Raw genomic sequence first — 23,135 nt, 5'->3', positions numbered from 1 at the left:
TTGTTTCTATAAAATGTGATTTATTAAACAGCGTACATGAAATACTGCATTCCTCGTAGAAAGCGACACACTGTCCTCTTGGCCCCTTCGTGATCACATGAGTGTGTTCGACTTACACAGCGCTCTTTGACTAGGATGAGCTGCTACAGCGTTCTCAGCTTCATGATGGACCAGCTGCCCTCTGCCCTCTGGGAATGCTAACGACAAGACTGTACACTTGTGCTAGCTAATGTCACCTTCTCCTCGACATAAAACTCTTTCGCCAGCATTAACCCTGAACTCACCGGTACGACTCCAGGGCCAGTTGTGCCTAATGTTGAGTTAGTGTTTCACCACATTTACGACCTTTGTGAGTGTTGTCTACAAGAGAAACAAGCCCAGGGATGTGTCCAAAATCACTCCTTGACACCAGTCAATGGCTTACTCTATCCATTACCCACCAGCGTAGTGTTGCATAATAAACAGTTACACTATCAATAGTGAAGCACTGCATTGTAAGATTTATAGCAAGTAGTGTGCATGCTGTGAACACATTTTTCATTCCAATGTGGGATTTTTTGAGGGCACTATATTGTCCATACATTTTGCATTTAGAATTTGGACACAGAAAAAATGACATTAAAGTAAACGAGTGCTTTGGACACAGGTGTGTCTAGTGATGTAAAGTAAAAGCCATCTTCTTCTCCACTCAAGTCTAGTAACACTGGCAGCATATTGCCTGACCGGTCTGTGTGTTTTCTGAACTTTCTCAGCCAAACAGATGCTAAAATACTTGTGCCACATACCGGTACATCCAAAATATAAACAGAGATGTACCTTCCTCCCTCCGTTAGACTACAGCAATGAAAAGAACTTTGAAGTAGGAAGATCTCATGACGTTTGTGTTTCTTTGGAAAAAAACCCTGATCAGTGTTACGCAGAGTGAATTATCTGGCTGAAGGAGGCGGTGTAAAGGAAGCCATGTGTGAGTTAACAGATAGGACATAATGAGAATATTGCAGTTAGATGGGAAGTTATTTCTTGATCACTTCCTCTTTCAGCTTGTCGGCCAGATGTTTTCTCTTCTGAAGCTTCTTCCTCTCCTCAGCAGATATCTCCTGCGTAAAGAGACCAGAGCAAGCAGCAGGGTTAACAACCGGATAGAAAAGATAACAATCAGCACCAGGGGCTTAAGACAAAGTGTTGGAGTGAAAAAGCAGCAGTGACTACTGAAACACAACCAAGCACACGTGTATACATGATTAGCTAGAAAACTAAACACAAGCAGCTGGTATTGGAAATATGGCTATGCTACACATGTATTGTCAGGGTTTTCAAAGTAGTGTGAAATAATAAAATCAGGGTTCCTACGCAGTATGGAAAAGTATGGAATTTGATTTTTTGTTATTTCCAGGTCTGGATAAGTATGGAAAAAAGAAAAGAGAGTATGGAAAAATGTTTGTGTTTCCAGACTATTGCCCCTATTCTGTTTTCTAAAATTCAGAATTTAAAAAAAATAAATTGATCACCCAAGCAGAGTGTTTTTCATGACGTTTGCAGCCACAGCAAACAGAGCCGGCAAAACAGATCTGCCCAAAGTGCCTCATAACTGAACCAGATCCAGATATCTGCAACCCAATTAGTTTGAAAGAAAATGCGACCGAGGGCGCTGTAGTTTATGATACAATGTTCACGCCCTTATATAATAATCAAATAAGGAACTGTTCAGCATAACTTCTTTTTAAATTTGTGAACAAATATTAATTGGATATATTGAATAATAATTAATAATGAAACGTGTGAGACGACAGAGACGGAGGCAGCTGTCCCCACTATCCTCGTCAAAGCCTGTCTGCCCTCCATCTCCCCCATGATCACAACAATAATTAACTCCTCCCTCACCACCAGTATTGTACCCCCCACCCTCAAAGCTGCTGCAATTACACCCACTCTTAAACAATATTGGATATTAGAATCACTGGTGTTGCACTCTCATGGTTTTCTTCATAATTCACCAACAGACAACAATATGTACAACGGAGCAACCACAGGTCAAGGTCTTCTACTGTTTCACTGGGTGTCCCCCAGGGGTCACCCAGGGGTCAGTATTGGGTCCACTACTATTCATCATCTACCTCCTTCCCCTTGGCACTATCCTCCATCATCACGATGTCCACTTTCACTGCTATGCCGACGACATACAGGTCTACATTTCAACAAAACCCACCGGCCCCCTGCCACCCACCTCCCTCGCCACCTGCCTACAAGACATTAGAAGCTGGATGAGCAGGAACTTTTCAAAGCTCAATGGCAATAAAACAGAGGCACAACCTCTCCAAATCACAAAACACCACTGCCCCAAACTTCTTCATTGATGGCTTCTCCGTTCCATTCGCCACCCATGTCAAGAGCCTTGAGGTCACCCTAGACGGCACTCTCTCCTTTGCTCCCTCACATAAAAAACGTCACCTGGATGTCATCCTTTCTTCCACCTCTGCAACATCTCCAGACTCCGCCCATTCATGTCTCACTCCAGCACAGAAATCCACGCTAGGGATGCACCAATACGACTTTTTTTCAGACCGAGTACAAGTACCTACATTTGGGTACTCGCCGATACCGAGTACCAATACGAGTACTTCTCTGTGCCAAAAGACCCTTGTTAACAGCCAACTGGAGGGTGTGAGCGACACAAAGCAGGCTGGGGAGTCCCGCATACGAGGCGGTGCGCCGTGACCGGCTCTAGGTCGGCTTGGAAAGGCTTGGGGCGAAAGTGGCTCCCGACCGCAGTTTTACAGTGCTCCCCGCCTGGACCTCGCCGCACCATGATGGGGCTCCCTGCTCCCGGTGTGACTGTCGACTGGGGCGAACAGTCCTCAGTGCGCCCCAACCTTGTCATACCGCGGCCCATGTAAAAGGCGCCAGAGGCCTGTGGCGATGTCGACAACCCACCCGACCCGTCTTGAAAGAAGGACCAAGGAATCTAACGCACGCGCGAGTCAGAGGGTGCAAGCAAAACCCCGTGGAGCAATGAAAATATAGGCTGGCGTGCGCCAGCTAAGGTGGGATCCCTGGCCCACGGTTTCGGGCACACCACCGGCCCGTCTCGCCCGCACCGTCGCGGAAGTGGAGCATGAGGACCCGAAAGATGGTGACGAGGGTTAACGTTGCGCTGCTGTAAAGTGGTATCGGTGCCCCCATTCTCATCCAACTAAACTGGCTCCCTGTTCAATACCGGATTGACTATAAAAGCCTTCTGCTCACCTACAAAGCCCTCCACACCCTGGCCCCCACCTACCTCACAGACCTCCTACAGGAGTATACCTCCTCCCGTTCCCTCCGCTCATCATCAGCTGGTCTTCTGACCAAACCCCACCTCACGCCTCAGCACCATGGGAGCTAGGGCGTTCAGCTGCACTGCTCCCAGGCTCTGGAACTCCCTCCCTCCTCACATCCGGCAGTCTGACATTGTTACTACATTCAAATCCCACCTCAGAACTCACCTGTTCAAACTGGCATATTCTCTGTAGTGTCCATCAGTCCATCACATGTCTGCATAAATGTGTCTCTGTCATGTCTGCCTGTTTTTATCTGTTTGAGTATAATTTTATCTTTGTAAGGTGTCCTTGGGTGTCTTGAAAGGCGCCACCAAATAAAATGTATTATTATTATTATTATTATTATGATGGATCACCTTCTGTTTGGAGGAGTTAGCAGAGAGTTGTGCTGGAGGAAGAGGAGCAGGAGGAAGAGGAGAAGGAGGGGTACAGGCCCCATTCCTCTGGGACTGCCCCACTGCCTCCTGACAAGCCAGATCAGGTCAGAAACAGGCAGAGGGAGATGAAGAATAACCACCCAATAAATAAATCAAAAGGATGATTTGAAGAAAAAGAAAGAAAGAACAGGAGGAAAATGTGGGTTAAAGAAAATCAGGTGAAATCAGGAATGTAGTTTTGGAATTAAAAGATAAAAATTTGACCAAAATGAAAAGTATGTAATAAATATGAAGTCTAAATTATGAGGCCCTCGCAAAATTTCTTACTGTGAGTACTGAGAGACACAACTCAAAGCCAGTGTTACCCCAGAAAACAACTCTAATGGGCCAATATGAGGATATAAATAGTTAATTACATCTAACAACATCAGCCATGGTATGCTCCATGTACATGGTTGATCCTGACCTCTGACCTCCGGGCTGTACTTACCGGGGCGGGGGTGGGTGCCTCCTCTGGTGGGGTCACCTGTTTGGTTTTCTGCTGTTCTTTCTTCAGTGCATGCAGCTTGTCTCGCTGCTGACGTAGATATGCCGCCCTCTGCTGGAGCTGCTCCTTCTGAGACGCTGACAGCTCCTGGAGGGAAGTGGAGGTGGAGGTGAAACAGGAGGAGAACCAGTACGACTCAAACCATGCACAAGCTCACTCACTCACACTCACTCATCTCCAACCTCTTACCCGGGGTCGGGTCTCAGGGGCAACAGCTCTAGCAGGGGACCCCAAACTTCCCTTTCCCGGGCCACATTAACCAGCTCTGACTGGGGGATCCCGAGGTGTTCACAGGTCAGTGTGGAGATATAATCTCTCCACCTAGTCCTCGGTCTTCCCCGTGGCCTCCTCCCAGCTGGTCGTGCCTGGAACACCTCCCTAGGGAGGCGCCCAGGGGGCATCCTTACTAGATGCCCGAACCACCTCAGCGGGTTCCTTTCGACGCAAAGGAGTAGCGGCTCTACTCTGAGTCCCTCACGGATGACTGAGCTTCTTACCCTATCTCTAAGGGAGACGCCAGCCACCCTCCTGAGGAAACCCATTTCGGCCGCTAGTACCCGCGATCTAGTTCTTTGGGTCATGACCCAGCCCTCATGACCATAGGTGAGAGTAGGAACGAAGATTGACCGGTGGATCGAGATCTTTGTCACAATGGTGCGGTAAAGCGAATGCAATACTCGCGAACAAGACCCCGAGGTACTTGAACTCCTTCACTTGGGGTAAGGACTCATTCCCTACCCGGAGTAGGCAATCCATCGGTTTCCTGCTGAGAATGCACAAGCTACATTATGAATTCTGCACAGTTAACTCTTTTTCAACTATTTTAATTTGCTAAAAATTAAGGTATTTGGGATTTTGGCGCAGAAATGGGAGAAAGAAAAAAATGGGAGAAAGAAAAAAATGAAACAATGTATGTTTTTAAATATTTGTTTTCCAAAGTTGTAAGTTAAATCATTGTAGTGTGATTTTACATTGTGTTTTCTAGAAACTCTAAGTTGTACTAAATGTGTTTGTTATGCACTGAAGTGATCTCTGCTGTCAAAATTTGAATTTCCCCCCGGGGATCAATAATGTATATCCTCTTCTTCTCGATTCCTGTACTTATCCAGGTTAAAGTTATTACGAGGAACTTTCGTATTGTGTTCATTTTGGCGGTCGCTGTGGACAAAAGCGGTAGTTTTTCCGAGCACCACAGTCCTTTTAAGTGATGGACACACATTCAACGTCAGGAGCGCGTGGCGGCTGCGTGGCGTGTTGTTTATTATTTCGGCATCCATGTTAACAGGTCAGAGCAGCCACACTGCCCGCATGAGACGCGCATCTATTTTATAGAATAGAGGTCTCGCCTATTTTTCACGCGAGCCGCGCGGTTTCAGCTGCGTCTCACTGCAGCAACAGACAGGGAAGGTGATCTATTGGCTGTATATTATCATCATACCAGCAAGATTAGTAAAGTTTCAATGTCTAGACATCTGTAGAATATGTCACAGACAGTGAAAGTGATCTAGTGACTGTATATTGACTTCATACCAGCAAGACTTTACTACAGTTTCGAGGTCTATCTGTAGAATATGTTACGTAGATGAAAAAAAGTAAAGACTTATTTGTAAATCAACACTTCCTGCTCTCATTTCAAAATAAAAGCCCTCAGGCGTTTTTTCTATAGACAGAATCCCTTCATTTGTTAACACAAGGCTTTTATTCTGAAATATGAACAGTCAGTGCTGTGGAACACGCAGTCACTTTGAGAGCTCAATGAATTGATAAATATGGGGTTTAAATCAACACTTCCTGCTTTCATTTCGAAATAAAAGCCCTCAAACGTTTTTTCTTTGCACAGAATTCCTTCATTTGTTAACACAAGGCTTTTATTCTGAAATATATGCCGGACAGTGTTGTAGAACATGCAGTGACTTGGAGAGCTCCATGAATGAATATAGTACGGAGTTTTAATTGTGGATTATTACTATTATTTACTTATTACCACACGTTTCTTAACCTTTTTCTGTCTAAAATAAATATAAATCACATTTATCATGAAGTTAAATGGCCATTAAAAGGCAAACTCTATGTAGAAAGAAAGGGCTGACAGCGGCAGCAGAAACCCAGCAGACACGCAGCCGTCACGCAGCTAGTGTGAACACCAGACGCGTGTATCACGCAGCCACCACGCGACGCAGCCGCCACGCACTCCTGACATTGGATGTGTGCTCCACGGCTTAGAAAACCTCTCATTTTACTGCAGTAGGGTCTGACAATCTGCCCTGAGCAGTCCTGGTTCTGGTTCTCCCATGCCTCCCTTTCCTCCAGCGGGCCCAGCAATACGGCCTGGGTCTCCAGCAGCGGGGTGTCTCCCTGTGGGGACCGGCGTGCCTTGATTCGTTTTGTCTGATTTTGTGGGGAAATAGCCAATATTCTTGCTGATGGTCTTATTTACTTATGTAGGTCATAAGGAGGCATCACTCAAAAGGGTATAGAAGCAAAGAGACGAAACTCTCGTGCTTTTTTGACAACAGCCGCTAGGTGGCGGTGCAGTAGCGCTGCCGCCATTTTGGAGTGAAAAACGCCAATGAGTCTGAGGCCATGGATGTATAAAGAGACCATTTTCTTTTGAGGTAAATCAGCCTCCAAGTACGAACACTTAAATAGCCCTCATTTAAATCATTATGTCCTAGAAGTTGTAAAATGAACTAACAGCTGAGTCCAGAGCAGTGGCGGCCGGCCAATAGAGGGCCACGGGGCCTGGCCCCACCCACCTTGAGCCACCAAAAAAAAAAAAAAAAAAAAAAAAAAAATTATAAAATTATTAATTATAAAAATTATAAAAATTATAAAAATTGTCAATATGTGTGTTTTTGACCTATGGAATATACCCGTAATATTTGTAAAATAGGATAACTGCGCCAAATATCTGCTTTCCTCCTTGAACTCTCTGCTAGTGCACCTCTCAGCTGCTCACATGCACTTTCTGGGGCCAAATGGATTTGGCCCAAGGAAGGCGGGTCTAATAAGCAGTACAGCCAATCACTGATTAAAGATATATGATTACAAGCATGAATGACATACAATTCATCCAATCAGCGCCGTAAAAAAGACTTCCGGGGGGGCCAAACTGATTTGGCCCATGGCGCACGTTCACGTTCACGTTCACGTGTGTCTCTCTCTGTTCTCGTCAGGGCTCATGTCAGTTCTCGCGTGATCTTGACAATGGAACAGCCAAGCACTAGTAGCGCTACTCTTGCAAGACTCAACCCTAACTCGATCAAATCTCTCCTCCAAGACCCGTTTGAGAGAAGGACTTTGGCGGAGAAACTCCTGGTGAAACAACTGGGCCCAGATCAACCTCCTGGACTCAGCATAAAACAACAGACCGGCGTACAAGGCAAGCCACACATGCGGAGCTTCTGTAAAGACTGGTACGCGAGGAAGGCCTGGCTAGCTGGATGCAGTCAAGCTAATGCTGTATTTTGCTTCCCATGCGTGCTTTTTAAGTCGACAGGGTCAGATTCAGCATGGGCAGAGACGGGAGTAAGAGACATGAAACACTTGTCTGAAAAAATAAGAAAACACGAGAACACCAGGATGCACATAGATAACTCCGTGAAGCTAGCTATGCTAGGCAGAGTGAACATTGCAATGCAGCTGGACGAAGGACACAGGCTTGCGGTAAAGAAGCACAATGAGGAGGTGGATAAAAACCGGCACATTTTATCAAAAATAATTGATTGTGTCAAGTTTTGCGGGGCTTTTGAGTTAGCCTTGCGTGGGCATGACGAGACTGACTCCTCGGACAACCCCGGCGTGTTCAAGGGACTTGTGGACTTTGTAGCGTCCCTTGACAGTGTGCTGGAGGAGCACCTCGAGACAGCCAGGGTTTTCAAAGGCACGTCGAAGACGGTACAGAACGAGCTGCTGGACTGCATGCTGTCGGTTGTAAGGGATTACATTCTGGAGGAAGTCAAAAACGCGGATTTTATCGCCATTTAAGCGGACGAGACGACGGACATTTCCACCCACTGCCAGCTGGTGCTCGTGCTACGCTACATAGATGCTAGCGGTAATGTACAAGAGCGGTTTTTCGAGTACATCACCATCCAGAACGCGACCGCTGACACCATCGCTACAGCGCTTATGGAGAGGCTGAGCACCATACTCCCACCCGGACAAACAGACAAACTTATTGCCCAGGCGTACGACGGGGCTGCCGTCATGAGGGGAGCTACCGGCGGTGTGCAGCGTAAGATACTGGATGTCTACAAAAACGCTCACTACGTCCACTGCTACGCGCATCAGCTGAACCTAATCATGCAAAAGGCAACAGCACGCATCCCCAGGATCCACACTTTCTTTTCTGAGCTTGGTGGATTCTCTGCCTTCTTCTCCAAGTCACCCAAGCGAACCACCGTGCTGGACCAGGTGGTAGCGCATAGACTTCCTCGAGCCTGCGTAACACGGTGGAACTTCCAGAGTCGCGTTGTAAACACTGTGTACGAGCACAAGGATGACCTCCTGAAGTGTTTCCAGACCATCATAGACTCTGCGGAATTTGATCCCACAACTGTCAGAGAGGCCGGGAGCTATGTGAGGCTGCTTGAAGACGAGACTTTCTGTTTTTTCCTGGCATTGTTCCACAAGATCATGCCAAATGTGGACGTGCTGTTCAACCAGCTGCAGAAGAGGAACATCGACCCTGTCTTCATCAAAGGACTTGTCCAGAGGTTCACAGACAGCATTCCAAAAATCAGGTAAATAACTATATTTACTACTAGCTGATAAAGCTGTTGTTGTTAGAAAGATGAGTTGCTCATGTCCAACAATCTGTAAAACCCTAAATAGGCTTAGTCATCAAAGTGAATGATTATGATAGAAAACTTCACAATGATATTTGTTTAAATATTTTAAAAGGAAAAAGAATGCAGTTAGTTATTAAACACAATTTGCAATAACATGCTTATTCAGGTGTCCACCAAGTCAATTTCTAGAAGAGGCCTAGTTGTTTTTGAAGATGGCAAGTTAGCAACTTAAACTTTATTTTTTGGACCAGGGCCTCCATTTCCTCTCTGTGTGCGGACAGTGGATCTGACCAGCAGCCCAAAAAGCGCAGGATGCTGGGACCAGGAGAGCTACAGAGGCTGGCTACAGAGGTAAGTTGTGATGTAGTTGTCAATATAAATACTTTATACACACATGCATATACTATGTGGGTGTGTATGCACAGCACATGCTAATTACAGGAAGTAGTCAAATATTCAATAACATAGTCGATTGTCTCCTGAAAAGGGGAGGACACGTTGGTAACTGACCATCTGATACAGTTTGATGATGTAGTTATAATTTCCCATCATCTAAAGTTATTTATAAGATTTTACATACATTGTATTTTTGAAATACTTGACTTGGACATAAGCATGTGTTCAATCAGAATCACTTTCATCAAAATAGCTTTATTGCAAATTTAAGTTGATTTTATCTTTTACAGGTATGTGATACTATCCTGATGCAAGCTAAGGAGCGGTTCTCCTTCACCCAGCACCTCGTCAGCGCAACACTGTTGCATGGAGAGTTGTTCCCACAACACAGTGAGACGTTCCCTGAGTCGGTGCTTGAAACAACAGTGCAGGCTTACCCCATGTTGAACAAGGACAAGCTCAAAACAGAACTGTCCCATATCTATGAGAACAGTGAGTTCAAGGCTTGCAGTGGTGCAGTGCCCATATACCAGCTTTTCATGGAGAACAACCTTCAGAGCACCTTCACAGAGACTGTCAGTCTCCTCAGCATCCTCATCACCACACCCATGACAACAGCTGAATCCTAGAGGTGCTTCTCTACATTGAAGAGGATCAAGACCTTCCTGAGAAACACCATGACACAGGATCGCCTTAATGCTCTGGCTATGCTCTCCATGGAGAAGAAACTTGTCAGGAACATGCCTGACTTCAATAAGAAGGTCATTGAGAGGTTTGCCACTCAGAAGGACAGAAGAGCAAAGTTCCTTTATAAATGATCTGTCGTATGTTATATTAACATACTGAATTGTATGAATAAGATGTCCTTATGTCAGTGTTGGAATAAATGATAGAAATGTAACTGCAAAGTAGTAATGCGTTTTTGATACCTTTTTTTTGCATTGAATCGTACTAGGATGTTTGTTGAAATTGATTGGCCCTACCCAAAAAAAAATCCACCAGCCGCCACTGGTCCAGAGTTATTTTCCTCGCCATAATGAACGGTCATCAGACCCACGGCACTGCACCGCCCTGCACGCTCATATGACATATCCGGTTCTGCCAGCTTCTTGCTAGCTGTATGCGGCTGTAATAATTTATATATTGGCTGTAATTCATCACTTTTATTATCTTATAATACACCCATGGGCTGTATGCTGTCAGCCTGTACCGTGGTGGATGTATTAACGTCTCTGTTCCCAAACAACTGGCTATCGGCCAGTAGCTAGTAGCGATAGTAGCATGACATCAACAGAACTTAATGTAGTTGTAGGCTATTTACTAACACGCAGGGCAAACACACATGACACAACCTGTTATACATCCATGCTCTGTGGTCTGTTGGACGTCTACTTTGGAGGTCCTCGACATGAAAATGTTTGAGATTGAGAGAAATCTTTGTGCTAGATTTTTCTAACTTCCATTTATGTCCATCGCTCCCATTATGCTCCTCTGGGAAGAGGCCGGGCAAAAAGTTTAATAAATAAATAAGAAAGTAAGTAAATAGTTATAATAGTAAGCATAGCACACTTCTTAGCAATATACGTTCTTTGCATCACTATTAAATTGAGACTGTTTCATAACCAGTTAATATTTTCTACAGCTAATCTGACCTGGTGGTGTGCAAACTAAAAATATGAAACAGACACATTAAGAAGTTCTTCACTTGAATTCTTCATCTAAATCATCTACCTGTCTCCTAGACCCCATCCCAACTAGACTGCTTAAAGAAGTTTTACCTTTAGTTAGCACCTCTTTACTGGATATGATCAATGTGTCTTTACTAACAGGCTATGCACCACAGTCCTTTAAAGTAGCTGTAATTAAACCTCTTCTTAAAAAGCCCACTCTCAATCCAGAGGTCCTAGCCAACTATAGACCTATATCTAACCTTCCCTTTCTTTCTAAAATACTCGAGAAAGCAGTTGCCAGTCAGCTGTGTGACTTTCTACAGAACAATCATTTATTGGAGGATTATCAGTCAGGATTTAGAGTGCACCATAGCACAGAGACAGCACTAGTGAAAATTACAAATGACCTTCTAATGGCATCGGACAAAGGACTTGTCTCTGTACTTGTCTTGCTAGATCTCAGTGCTGCTTTCGACACCATTGACCATCACATCCTATTACAAAGACTGGAACATTTAATTGGCATTAAAGGAACTGCACTAAGTTGGTTTAAGTCCTATTTATCAGATCGATCTCAGTTTGTACATGTCAACAATGAGTCCTCCATGCACGCCAAAGTTAGTCACGGAGTTCCACAGGGTTCTGTACTTGGACCAATTCTATTTACCTTATATATGCTTCCCTTAGGCAATGTTATTAGAAAACACTGTATAAACTTTCATTGTTATGCAGATGATACCCAATTATATCTATCGATCAAGCCAGACGAAACCAACCAGTTAATTAAACTTCAAGCATGCCTTAAGGACATAAAAACCTGGATGATCTACAATTTCCTGATGTTAAACTCAGACAAAACTAAAGTTATTGTACTTGGCCCTGAGCGCCTCCGAAACAAATTATCTAATGATATAGTTACTCTAGATGGCATTGCCCAAGCCTCCAGCACCACCGTAAGGAATCTGGGAGTTATCTTCGATCAGGATATGTCCTTTAACTCTCACATAAAACAAACCTCAAGGACTGCCTTCTTTCATCTACGTAACATTGCAAAGATCAGACACATCCTGTGTCAAAATGATGCAGAAAAATTAGTCCATGCATTTGTTACCTTTAGACTAGATTACTGCAACTCCTTATTATCAGGCTGCTCCAATAAGTCTCTTAAGACACTCCAGTTGATCCAGAATGCTGCAGCATGTGTACTGACAAGAACTAGAAAAAGAGATCATATTACTCCTGTATTAGCTTCTCTACACTGGCTGCCTGTAAAATCCAGAATAGATTTTAAAATCATCCTCCTCACCTACAAAGCGCTAAACGGTCAGGCCCCATCATATCTTAAAGAGCTCATAGTACCCTATTACCCCACTAGAGCACTGCGCTCACAGAATGCAGCAGGGTTACTTGAGGTTCCTAGAGTCTCCAAAAGTAGAATGGGAGCGAGAGCCTTCAGCTATCAAGCTCCTCTTCTCTGGAACCAGCTCCCAGTTTCAGTCCGGGAGGCAGACACCCTCTCTACATTTAAGAGTAGGCTAAAGACTTTCCTCTTTGATAACGCTTATACTTAAGCTGCTATAGGCCTAGACTGCCGGGGGACTTCCTATGACACACTGAGCTCCCCTCTCCTTCTGTATATACTCATGTCCCATGTCCATGTTGTTACTAACTTCATTCCTTCCCGGGAGTCCTTGTGCCTCCTTGTCTCGCAGGTAACCGTGGAGCGGGGTCACACCTGGAGCGAGGTCATACCTGGAGCGAGGTTATACCTGGAGCAGGGGTACACTTGGAGCGGGGTTTCACCTGGATCTGGTTGTCTCCGGTATTGTGGCTGCATCTGCTACCGCGTCCGGTGCCTGCTTGATACCAACTGCTACCATCATTAATTAACTACGTCTGTACGAGGGACTACCAATGCTAACGAGGGATTACCAACACTTAGTGACAATGTGGTAGCCTGGAGACTAACACTTCTCGGTCACTGCCAAAGACATCAAGAACTCCCAGCAAGCATGCTGATGCTGCGGGAACCAACGCACGGGCATCGATCACAGGGACGTCCCACACCAACACACATGGACGTACTGAGGAGAGATGCTGGACAGTGCTGGCGAGCTAGCCAGATGTATGGTGGACTGAGATAGCTGGAAACTCCGCTTGAAAGCCCGTCTGAAGATGACCCAATGATATCAATTCTGATAGTTGTATTATCACTCTTTTACATCCACTATTAGCTATTACAGCTGCTAGGCTATTATTGTGGCTGATTCTCTCTCTCTCTCTCTCTCTCTCTCTCTCTCTCTCTCTCTCTCCCCATCCGGTCTCGGCAGATGGCCGCCCGCCCTGCGCCCGGTTCTGCTCCAGGTTTCTTCCCAGTAATCGGGGAGTTTTTCCTGGCCACAGTGCGCTTGGTGGATCCTGTTGGGTCTCTAAACTATGGTGTACGGTCATAGACCTGCTCTATATATAAAGCGTCTTGAGATAACTTCTGTTGTGATTTGACGCTATACAAAAATAAATTGAATTTAATTGAATTTAATTTGGTCAGAACGAAATTTGATATCCTAAAAACCAACTTCACAGGACTGTGCTAAATGAAACATGGAGAAGGAAAGACTCACAGTATATGGCTTAGAGAAGCCAGCCTCCCTGTGTGCCTCCTCCAGCCAGGCCTCGGCTGCAGTTTGGTTGCTGCTGCTCTGCTCCTTGGTACCAGGACTGAGGCTGACGGAGGGTTCACCGGACCTCACTGGAGCTCTCACTGCTGGAAGGACTCTGGACTCCACTCCGTTACTGCCACATTCTGCACACACACGTTCAAATTAGCTTGGGAACTTTCTCAGTTTGGTTGTGTGTTAAAAAAATGACACTATAAAAATAGACCTCAATAGCATGTGGCTTATTTCCTCAACATCAATAGAACACAAATAATCTCCACATTTTCCCTCGTATGTCAATAAGGTTGTGAAAACTATAATTTGTATTATTCAGAGTTTTCTCAAGATTAAAACAAAACCATAAACCAGCTAAATGTGGTGTTGAGTTATAATAAGACAAAAAGAAGAGAAGCTGGTGGTTTGAAGCTCTTCTGGGATACCTGGTGTGGGTTTAGACGTGGAGCTGCTCTTCGCTGCTCTTTTCTTCTCTCCGCCTCCTGGAGCAGCCGTCTTGCTCTCTTCTTTTGTGACAGATTTGCCGTTGACCTGGAGGGGAGGGACCCACAGGCATTAATATACATGTAGCACAGATGACACAAGCACTGCATCAAATTCAGCCCACTATTGCAACTAGGGCTGCAACTAGTGATTATTTTCATAATTGATTAATGTGTCGATTATTTCATCGATTAGTTGTTTTGTCTATAAAATGTCAGAAAATTGTGAAAAATGTCGATCAGTGTTTCCAAAAGCCAAAGATGACGTCCCTCAAATGTCTTGTTGTGTCCACTAAAACTAAAAGATGTTCAGTTTACTGTCATAGAGGAGTAAAGAAACCAGAAAATATTCACATTTCAGAAGCTGGAATCAGAGAATTTTGACTTTTTTTTCTTAAAAAATGACTCAAACTGATTAATCGATTATCAAAATAGTTGGAGATTAATTTAATAGCTGACAACTAATCGATTAATTGCATAATTGTTGCAGCTCTAACTGCAACATGCTAACGCAGCTACAACAACATATACAGTCCTCAGATTGTAGACCTGTAGGCACTAGTGTGTCGTACAGACACATTACTGTAGAACTAGGGCTGTCCCCAATACAAGCTTTTGGGCTTCGAAGGGAAACATTCAAAGTAGGGCTGTCGATGTTTCGGAGGTTGTAGCATACTGAAAAACATGAGCCACATTTTCCCAATTGACTTGATTCACTTTCTCTTATTTTGCTGCCACCTCACCAGGCAGGCACTTTGACTGAGCGTCTGATAGTAAAGCTGACTGGTACCTAACTGGTCAGGGAAAATCCTGACTGGTGAAAGACTCAGTATGTGCATTTAAAGACAATGTTTCACATCAAATTGTTAATAGCGTGTAAAATGCAAGAAACACTTACCAATTTCCCTGCAGTCAGCAAATGTTTTTTTTAATCTATTGATACTACAACAAGCGACCTAATTTACAGGCTTTAAAACTACAAAGCTTCTACATGACCTACCTACTATGCAGGCTAGGAAACAGAAAAGTTACTGTCTGCCCTCAGGATGCACTGATACTTAGGTTTGGAATATCATGCCAACATGTATATTTTGGTATCAGACAAAATCACTGATGCTTGCCTGTTAACAGGAACAGGCCTACCATGCCAAAATTTACATATATTCAGTTTAACATTTACCTCTTCACTCTGTTAGCTTTTACAGATACAGCTGAAATGGTATTAATGCATCCTTAGACTGGGCAGCAAACTGTGGCATATTTACTACGAGGTCGCTGATTAACATGGTTCAGTTACCAGATTAAATTCAGTGGCAGTGTTTCCATTCACTAGTGGGGCGTGGTGACCATTGCTGCGGCTGCTGTCACCATTCCCCTCCGCTTTGGTCTTAGCATGGAATAAGTAGCACATTGGAGACAGTGTCACATTATAAAGGAGAGATTGAGCTTTAAAGCAAACATTGGTAACTTTGAGAAAATATGATAAAAAAAAGTTATTTTTAAAAAACGGTCACTATATCCTGACAGTAGTGCATGAGACAGATAGTCTCAATCATGTTCCTCTGCCTCCTACTAGTGCTCCTAATGGCATTTGCAAGGAAAGCGCTGAAGGAAAACAACCAATCAGAGAGCCGAGCTGTCTTTACAGCAGCTGTCAATCACTGCTTGCGAAACTTGTGAACTCCGATCAAACGGTCAAACTCAGCAGCGCTGATCAAATATGAATCAATATTCTGTTACTGTAATGCCTATAGAGTGGTGCAGGAATGACATATTTTTGTAGGCCAACCAGGAAGTTAGGATCGCCCTGGTTCCCCCGACAAAAAACCAAGGGGATTTTTCCATTGGGTTTTGGATTATTGCAGAAAATGAGCTCTGTGGCAAACAGATTACAGACTTTATGATGCTTACATGTTTTGTTCAGCAAAATAATCTTCACAAATGAACACCAGTTATATGATTTTTGAAGTGTGAATGCAATCACCAGAAGTAGAAAGCTAAAGTTAGGCTATAAATGAACTACACCACGGTCACATGAGCGTGAGTATACACAACGAGGCTGTAGAGGAGGACGAGTCGGCGTGATGATGTTTAGTAGTCTCATTTAGCCACTTGTTCGTAACCGCCTTTCTTAAAGACACACAAAGGCTTCAAGACTCACAAGAGGGGTATTTATTAACGTATTTTATATCGTAGAACAAAACGTTAAAATCTCGTCAGCTTGTGTTAACCACAGACCTTATTTCCGGCATCCAACTAAAAACCCATTAAAAAAAAAACCCATTGACTTCCAAACGAAGGAACCAGAAGTGCTAAAGTGCTAACTCATTTCTGGGTTTTAGGACTCATTTCTGTAGCATTCTATTACAGCTTGCGAAACTCAGCAGCGCTGATCAAATATGAATCGAGATTCTGTTACTGTAATGCCTATTTCTCGCATTAAAATGTTTTCAGAAACATATTTTTGTGTACTATTTAGCTGTAAAATGAGAAAGTTTGTGACCCGGCCACTATGCTGAAAGCAGTCGAGACAAAACCAAGCACCGCCCACCGGCAGAGCAAACGTTCTCATTTTACAGCTAAACAGTACAATACAAGATGTAATCTTGATTCATATTTGATCAGCGCTGCCTAGTTTGATAGTTTGATCGAAATTCACAAGTTTCGCGAGGCAGTGATTGACAGCTGCCCAGAGACTGCTTGGCTACAGCTCAGCTCTGATTGGTTGTTTTAAAGGTCCCATATTGTAAAAAGTGAGATTTTCATGTCTTTTATATTATAAAGCGGGGTTAAGTGCTTTATAAATACTGTTAAACTATCAAAACGCTCAATATTTGGAGAAATATACACAGCCCGTATTCAGAAATTGTGCGTTTGAAACAAGCCGTCAGGATTTCTGTCCATTTGTGATGTCACAAATCTACAATATTTAGACCATTACACGGTTTTAAACATAAACATTCTAAATGTGTCCCAGTTTATTTTCTGTTGCAGTGGATGTTAATGACATCAACTGACAGGAAGTAAACATGGACCCAAGCTGTTGCCTAGCAACGCAATTCCGTTGCAATTCAATTGAAATGTACTAAAACGGAGCGTTTCAGACAGAGGGTAAATACAGGTATATTCAGGCAGACAGTATGAGGAAAATTACGTTTTTTTTAACATTACAGCATGTAAACATGTTCTAGTAGGAACACAAAATACAAGTATGAACCTGAAAATGAGCACGATATGGGACCTTTAATTTGGGCGCGGTGAAGACTTGCCATTAGGAGCACTAGGTGAAGGCAGAGGAACTTGACTCACAGATTATCTACCGGCTTTAAGGGGAAAAGGGATGTTGGAAATAACCATTAAGCATTGGTAGTATCAGGTCTATACATCTGAGTCGTGAGATGAAAGTCCAACGAAGGTAACACATAGTTTCTGCTGGTTTTGCAGGTCTTACTTGGCTCACACTGCTCATGATGTCTTACCTTGGCAGTGTTGCTTTGTTGGCTTGGAGCAGAGCTGGTATTCTGGGCTTCACTGCTTTTTGCCATTGGCTTATCAGAGCAGCTGCTGGAGGTGGAGCCAATCTCCTCCTCTAATAGCAGCCTCCTGGACATTTCCTCATCATACTCCTCTTTTGACTTTCTGAGGACAAAGTAGCAGGAGAGACAAAAAGAAATATTAGATTTCAGGGATAATTGAATTAAATTTTTTGCTATGCATAAATTAGCTCAAGCAGAAGTGATTTATTTTGCAGTGCCTGAACTGGTCCTGCTACAGTGCATTCAACAGCCCACTCGGACTGCTTCGGAGTATGTTTAGTTGCCCAGGGGTGATAAGAGCTAGACTAATCTACAAGTTAAGCAGGTTCTATTGTATATTTAACCTTTGGCGGATGGCACAAATGGACTAGAAACTAGAATAAGACAGCAACGTCATGCCCGCAGGCATCACCAGGGCGCCACACACAGATCCTTTAATTTGATTTATTTAACAACTTAATTTGCCTTAGGGGACACTTCCGCATAGCATTTACCAGTAGGTGTACACATAGAGAGATGTAAGAGAGCAAGAAAAGGATGGTCAATAAAGCTGTACAAAATCAGCATGATAGGTGTTTTATGAGGCTGATAAAATGATGTCAAACAATAAAAGAAACACCATCATGACATGGCTTAGTGTCTTTTCACAAGTGCCCACAATTACTCAACTAGAGCCATATGTGACTATTGAAAAGATGGTTGCCTAAAATTGTTTGTTTGGCAGATGTTTATTGTCTGTCTGTCAAGAAATGCAAACTATAACAATACGGAATGAATGACAGTATAGTTGAGTTTTGGTCCTCGTCATTCCAGCTGTTACTGTGACTGTGCCTTGTCAGAAATCCTGTAGAGATATTTATAATATCCAAAAAGGACTGACTGAGATATTAATAGCGCAGCAAAAAATGTGGACTGTCAATCAAGCCTAAAACCGTCTTATTCAAGTGGGACTCTACCCACAACGCAGTGGGCAACCAGACATGAGACTGCTGTGTACCTGAGCTCTAACAGAGTTTACAGCACTGGAGAAAAGAATTTCTATAAATCATGTTGTATATTTAGCAATATCTAATTAATGGTTACATTCATTTTTATGTAGACGAATAATCACAATACAAAAAATAATAATACACCCAGAGCTTTTAGAGAGGTGCCAAATAATAATAATATAAATATTCGCTTTTCCTAAAAAAATAAATATATATAATTGTGAATTAAGCATTTCAAAAATGTTGACGGGTCCAAAATGAATGTTTTGTTTATCTCTGTGGAAGATAATTGACGGTTCTAATGAGGCTTGTGAGACAATAGTATGACAACGTTGGCATCGCGTGTCTGAGTCTCACTCCACTCAACAATTAAATATGCAGATTGTGTAACGAACTGGCAACCACTTGTTGTGAAGTGAGAGTACAACTTCTAGGGGCTCAATGTTATCAATAGCTTCTCTAACAGAATGAAGCATATATTTATTATTTGAAGATTTAACCTAACTAAGGATCTTCTTTCAGTGCATGTAGTTTTCCCACAAACTCCCAAAACCACTGGGTTTAAGTCATGTCAATATCAGGGTTATTATAGTAAACTAAAACTGAAACCAAAACTAAAATAAGCAGTGAAATAGTGAACATTTCAGTAAACTGAAACTAAATAAAAAATATATCGTTTAAAGAAAAACTAAAACTAAACTGAAACAATATTTCCTGGTTAAAACTTATAAACATAAAATAAAAATGAACGTAAATTCCATATCAGTTTAATTTTTTTTTAGCTACAATATATTACAACCAAAAAAAGGACTCTTGTGTCATTGAACCACAGTAATTGAACAGAATTGGCATTCCAGAAGATGTTCCGCTATGTTGCAATTGCTTCACTAAAGTAGCGCAAAGATTAAACATTAAACATTAAACATTGTGGACATTCCTTTACCTATACTGGTATCATATGAAACTAGGAAACCTAAACCTATCGGTATCTTGATGTAAATAACGCTCTTAACTTACCCTAAATTTTGGCGAGAAATAATTGATATGGCCATTTTTAAAGGGATCCCTTGACCTCTGACCTCAAGATATGTGAATGTAAATGGGTTCTATGGGTACCCACGAGTCTCCCCTTTACAGACATGTCCACTTTATGGCTTGAGTTTGTTATGATTTGAGCATATTTTTGAGAATATTTGTCATTGTTTTGTGTTGTTAATTGATTTCCAATAATAAATATATACATAAATTTGCATAAAGCAGCATATTTGCCCACTCCCATGTTGATAAGAGTATCAAATACTTGACAAATCTCCCTTTGAGGTACATTTTGAAAAGATAAAAAATGTGGGATTAATCACAATTAACTATGGACAATCATGCGATTAATCGCAATGAAATATTTTAATGGACTGACAGCCCCAGTAGCTACATACTTATGACACATTATACCTGGCCCACACAAAAACAAACTAAAACTAAATCTCTAAAAACTAAAACTAAAGCTGTCTGAAAAACTAAATTAAATTAAACTAAATCAAAACTTGCAAAGTCACTCTGAAAACTAACTAAAACTAAAAACTATATGAAATTGAAACGTCAAAACTAAAATAAAATAAAAAATGAAAAATTGAAAACTATTCTAACCAGACTTGAAACTTGCTTGAGATTGGTAACCCAAATCCATCACAGTAAACATTTAGTTACCGTTTCAAGGTATGTTGTCATGGTATAGTAATGCAGTTGCAGTTAGGGACTAAGGAAAACAACTCCTTCATGGTGCATCAAGTGTTTGTGGGGAAGTCAGTAGCAGAGAAGCATTGTATTGGCAGTATATATTGTCAGAACATGTATCCCAGAAGACAATGAGTTTGTTGGTAAAATTGTTAGTACCTTGAAGTTTCTGAAGTCTCTCCAAGTTGATTTTCAGATCACACTGAAAATGCAGAATAACGCAGCGCCGATAAGCAGCAATATTTTTCTCAGTTGCTTGTTTAGTGTCAATCCCTCCAATCTAAATTAGCTGGACCCTAAGGAGCTTAACTGCAGTCCCATTAGACTCAGTGTGCTCTACTGGGTCAGGCTGCCACTAGCAAAATCCCATTAGAGAGCAGGGGCAGGAGCTTCTAGACACCTGGGCACATACAGTAAAGGCAATGAACGCAGAGAGAAAATATGGAAATATCTGAGCAGTTTAATGTGGAAAAAAACTGACATCTAAGTACATGATGACTGAATTATTAATTAGTAAAAAAAAAAACAATACACATAAATTCACATCTACTGACTTAAACTGTAAGAAGTTTTACAGAATATGTCTATTTTAATATTTCAGCCTAAAAACATAAAGAAAAACTCATTATTTTCTATTTAGTGTGGTAGGTTGTTGCATGTGCAATGATATAAATATATCAGTGAGCTTCATAAAAGGTTGAGGATTGAAAGATCAGACTAGGTCTACATATCACATAAACATTATCAATGACTGCAATCTTACGCAGCTGATTTTTGTGATTTTCATCAGAATTAAAAGCATCAGTGTGTAACCATTAGGGACATCTATTGGCAGAAATGGAATATAATATTAATAAGTATGTTTTCTTTAGTGTATAATCACCTGATAGTAAGAATCCTGTTTTCGTTACCTTAGAATGAGCCGTTAATATCTACATAGGGAACGGGTCCTCTCCACGGAGTCTGCCATGTTCAAGTAGCCCAGAACGAACAGTCCAAACACTGTTACCTTTTCCTGCTTGGGCCGGAGTCGATAACATTACACACTCCCGTCGCCGCTGCTCTCTCTCTTTCGCTTCACCACTCACTTCCCACGTATACACACACTCTAAGCACTCTACTCTTACAACAACTGGCAACCTCAATGCTAGATACCGCCATATCCTACACACTGTTCCTTTAAGAGAGTAAAAAGTCAAGCCACAGGAGGATAAGATATTAGCTAACTCACCATTGCTACCCATAACATCACAACTCCACAGTTCAGGGATCATAATATTTGTTTGATTCTACCTTCGTATCTATCATTCATGCACATTCAATTTCAACTTCGCTGGATAATAATTCAAGACCTGTCAAAAAGACTGTCCATCATTTTTTATCTGTTCCGTAAAAAGGAGATTTTGTCAGGTATTTAATACTCTTATCAGCACGGAAGTGGGCAAATATGTTTGCTTTATGCAAGCTTATGTGTTTATTACCGGAAATCAATTAACAACACAAAACAATGACAGATATTGTCCAGAAACCCTCACAGGTACTGCATTTAGCATAAAAAGATATGCTCAAATCATAACATGTCAAACTGCAGCCCAACAGGCAACAACAGCTGTCAGTGTGTCAGTGTGCTGACTTGACTATGACTTGCCCCAAACTGCATGTGATTGTCATAAAGTGGGCATGTCTGTAAAGGGGAGACTCGTGGGTATCCAGAGAGGCAATGCTAGTTTATCCTTGCCAAAATGTAACGTAAGTTTGGAGCGTTATTTAGTCTCCTTTGCAATGAGTAAGTATGACATGGGTGGTACCAATTGATTCCTTAGGTTTTTCTAGTTTCATTTGATGCCAGTATCTTCACTCTGGCTTTAAAACTGAGCCCTTTACAACCTAAAAATTGCCAAGTTGCGTTAATGTGTTAAAGAAATAAGAAACGAATTTGCGTTAACGCGTTATTATGGCGTTAACTTTGACAGCCTTACATTAGATATTTAAGATAACCCTTTAAAAATCTCAAAGGGGGACAGTCCAGTTTGTGTGTGTGAGAGAGCACGAAATATAGCGAGAGAGTGAGACAGAGAGCAGAAGAGAGAGAGAGAGACAGAGAGAGAGAGAGAGAGAGAGAGAAGAGGTGTCTTACTTGAGAACCTCCTGCAGGATTTTCATCTCTTGATCCTGCAACTCTGTCATCACGTCCACGCCATCAGTCAGACACTCTGGCAGGGCCCCTGCACACAGAGCAGGCATACAGTATTACTCACAGCTATATCACTAGTGTTTTCCGGTTTGTTTGTTTGTTTGTGTGTTGGGTGCATGTACTGTACGTGTGTTAATCCAGCCTACCGTTCCTTTCTTTAATGACTCTGAGGGCTTGAAGCTGCAGCTCCATGTTCTTCTGGACCATCAGTGAGCGAAATATCTGGAAGTCGTCTGTGGCCAGAACTGGCAGGAACACCGTCTGAACAACAGAAACATATGAGACCTTGAAAAGTCCCTGTGCCCACAAGAGAATGACGAATGAACTGCATTATGACTAGGTCGAGAGAAGCCTCTGTGACTGTAGAGAACAGGTCCGTATACACAGCTATAGAAACACAGTACATGTGGGTGCTGCTACACTCTTTGATG

General features: G+C 42.4%; 1 protein-coding gene across 3 annotated transcripts in view; it reads right to left on the bottom strand.

Moving 5' to 3' along the window:
* The window catches only part of cfap36 (cilia and flagella associated protein 36), a 31,569-nt gene continuing 8,434 nt past the window's right edge, over positions 1–23,135 (bottom strand). Inside the window, exons 4-12 of one of the 3 annotated variants that reach the window (XM_037781434.1) lie at positions 22,851–22,965; positions 22,648–22,735; positions 17,734–17,893; positions 15,552–15,641; positions 14,198–14,303; positions 13,722–13,903; positions 4,185–4,328; positions 3,674–3,781; positions 1–1,097 (exon numbers count right to left, since the gene is read on the bottom strand). In XM_037781434.1, coding sequence (XP_037637362.1) covers positions 1,014–1,097; positions 3,674–3,781; positions 4,185–4,328; positions 13,722–13,903; positions 14,198–14,303; positions 15,552–15,641; positions 17,734–17,893; positions 22,648–22,735; positions 22,851–22,965 — 1,077 coding nt within the window. In that variant the 3' untranslated portion in view covers positions 1–1,013. The remainder of the gene's footprint in view (positions 1,098–3,673; positions 3,782–4,184; positions 4,329–13,721; positions 13,904–14,197; positions 14,304–15,551; positions 15,642–17,733; positions 17,894–22,647; positions 22,736–22,850; positions 22,966–23,135) is intronic. The other 2 variants (XM_037781436.1, XM_037781435.1) reach the window with 2 other exon arrangements.

The sequence above is a fragment of the Sebastes umbrosus genome, chromosome 10 (genome assembly GCF_015220745.1).
Source record: "Sebastes umbrosus isolate fSebUmb1 chromosome 10, fSebUmb1.pri, whole genome shotgun sequence".
In the NCBI taxonomy this organism is placed as follows: domain Eukaryota; kingdom Metazoa; phylum Chordata; class Actinopteri; order Perciformes; family Sebastidae; genus Sebastes; species Sebastes umbrosus.
Note: the sequence above shows the minus strand (reverse complement) of the source record. Positions and strands in the feature narration are given on the sequence as shown.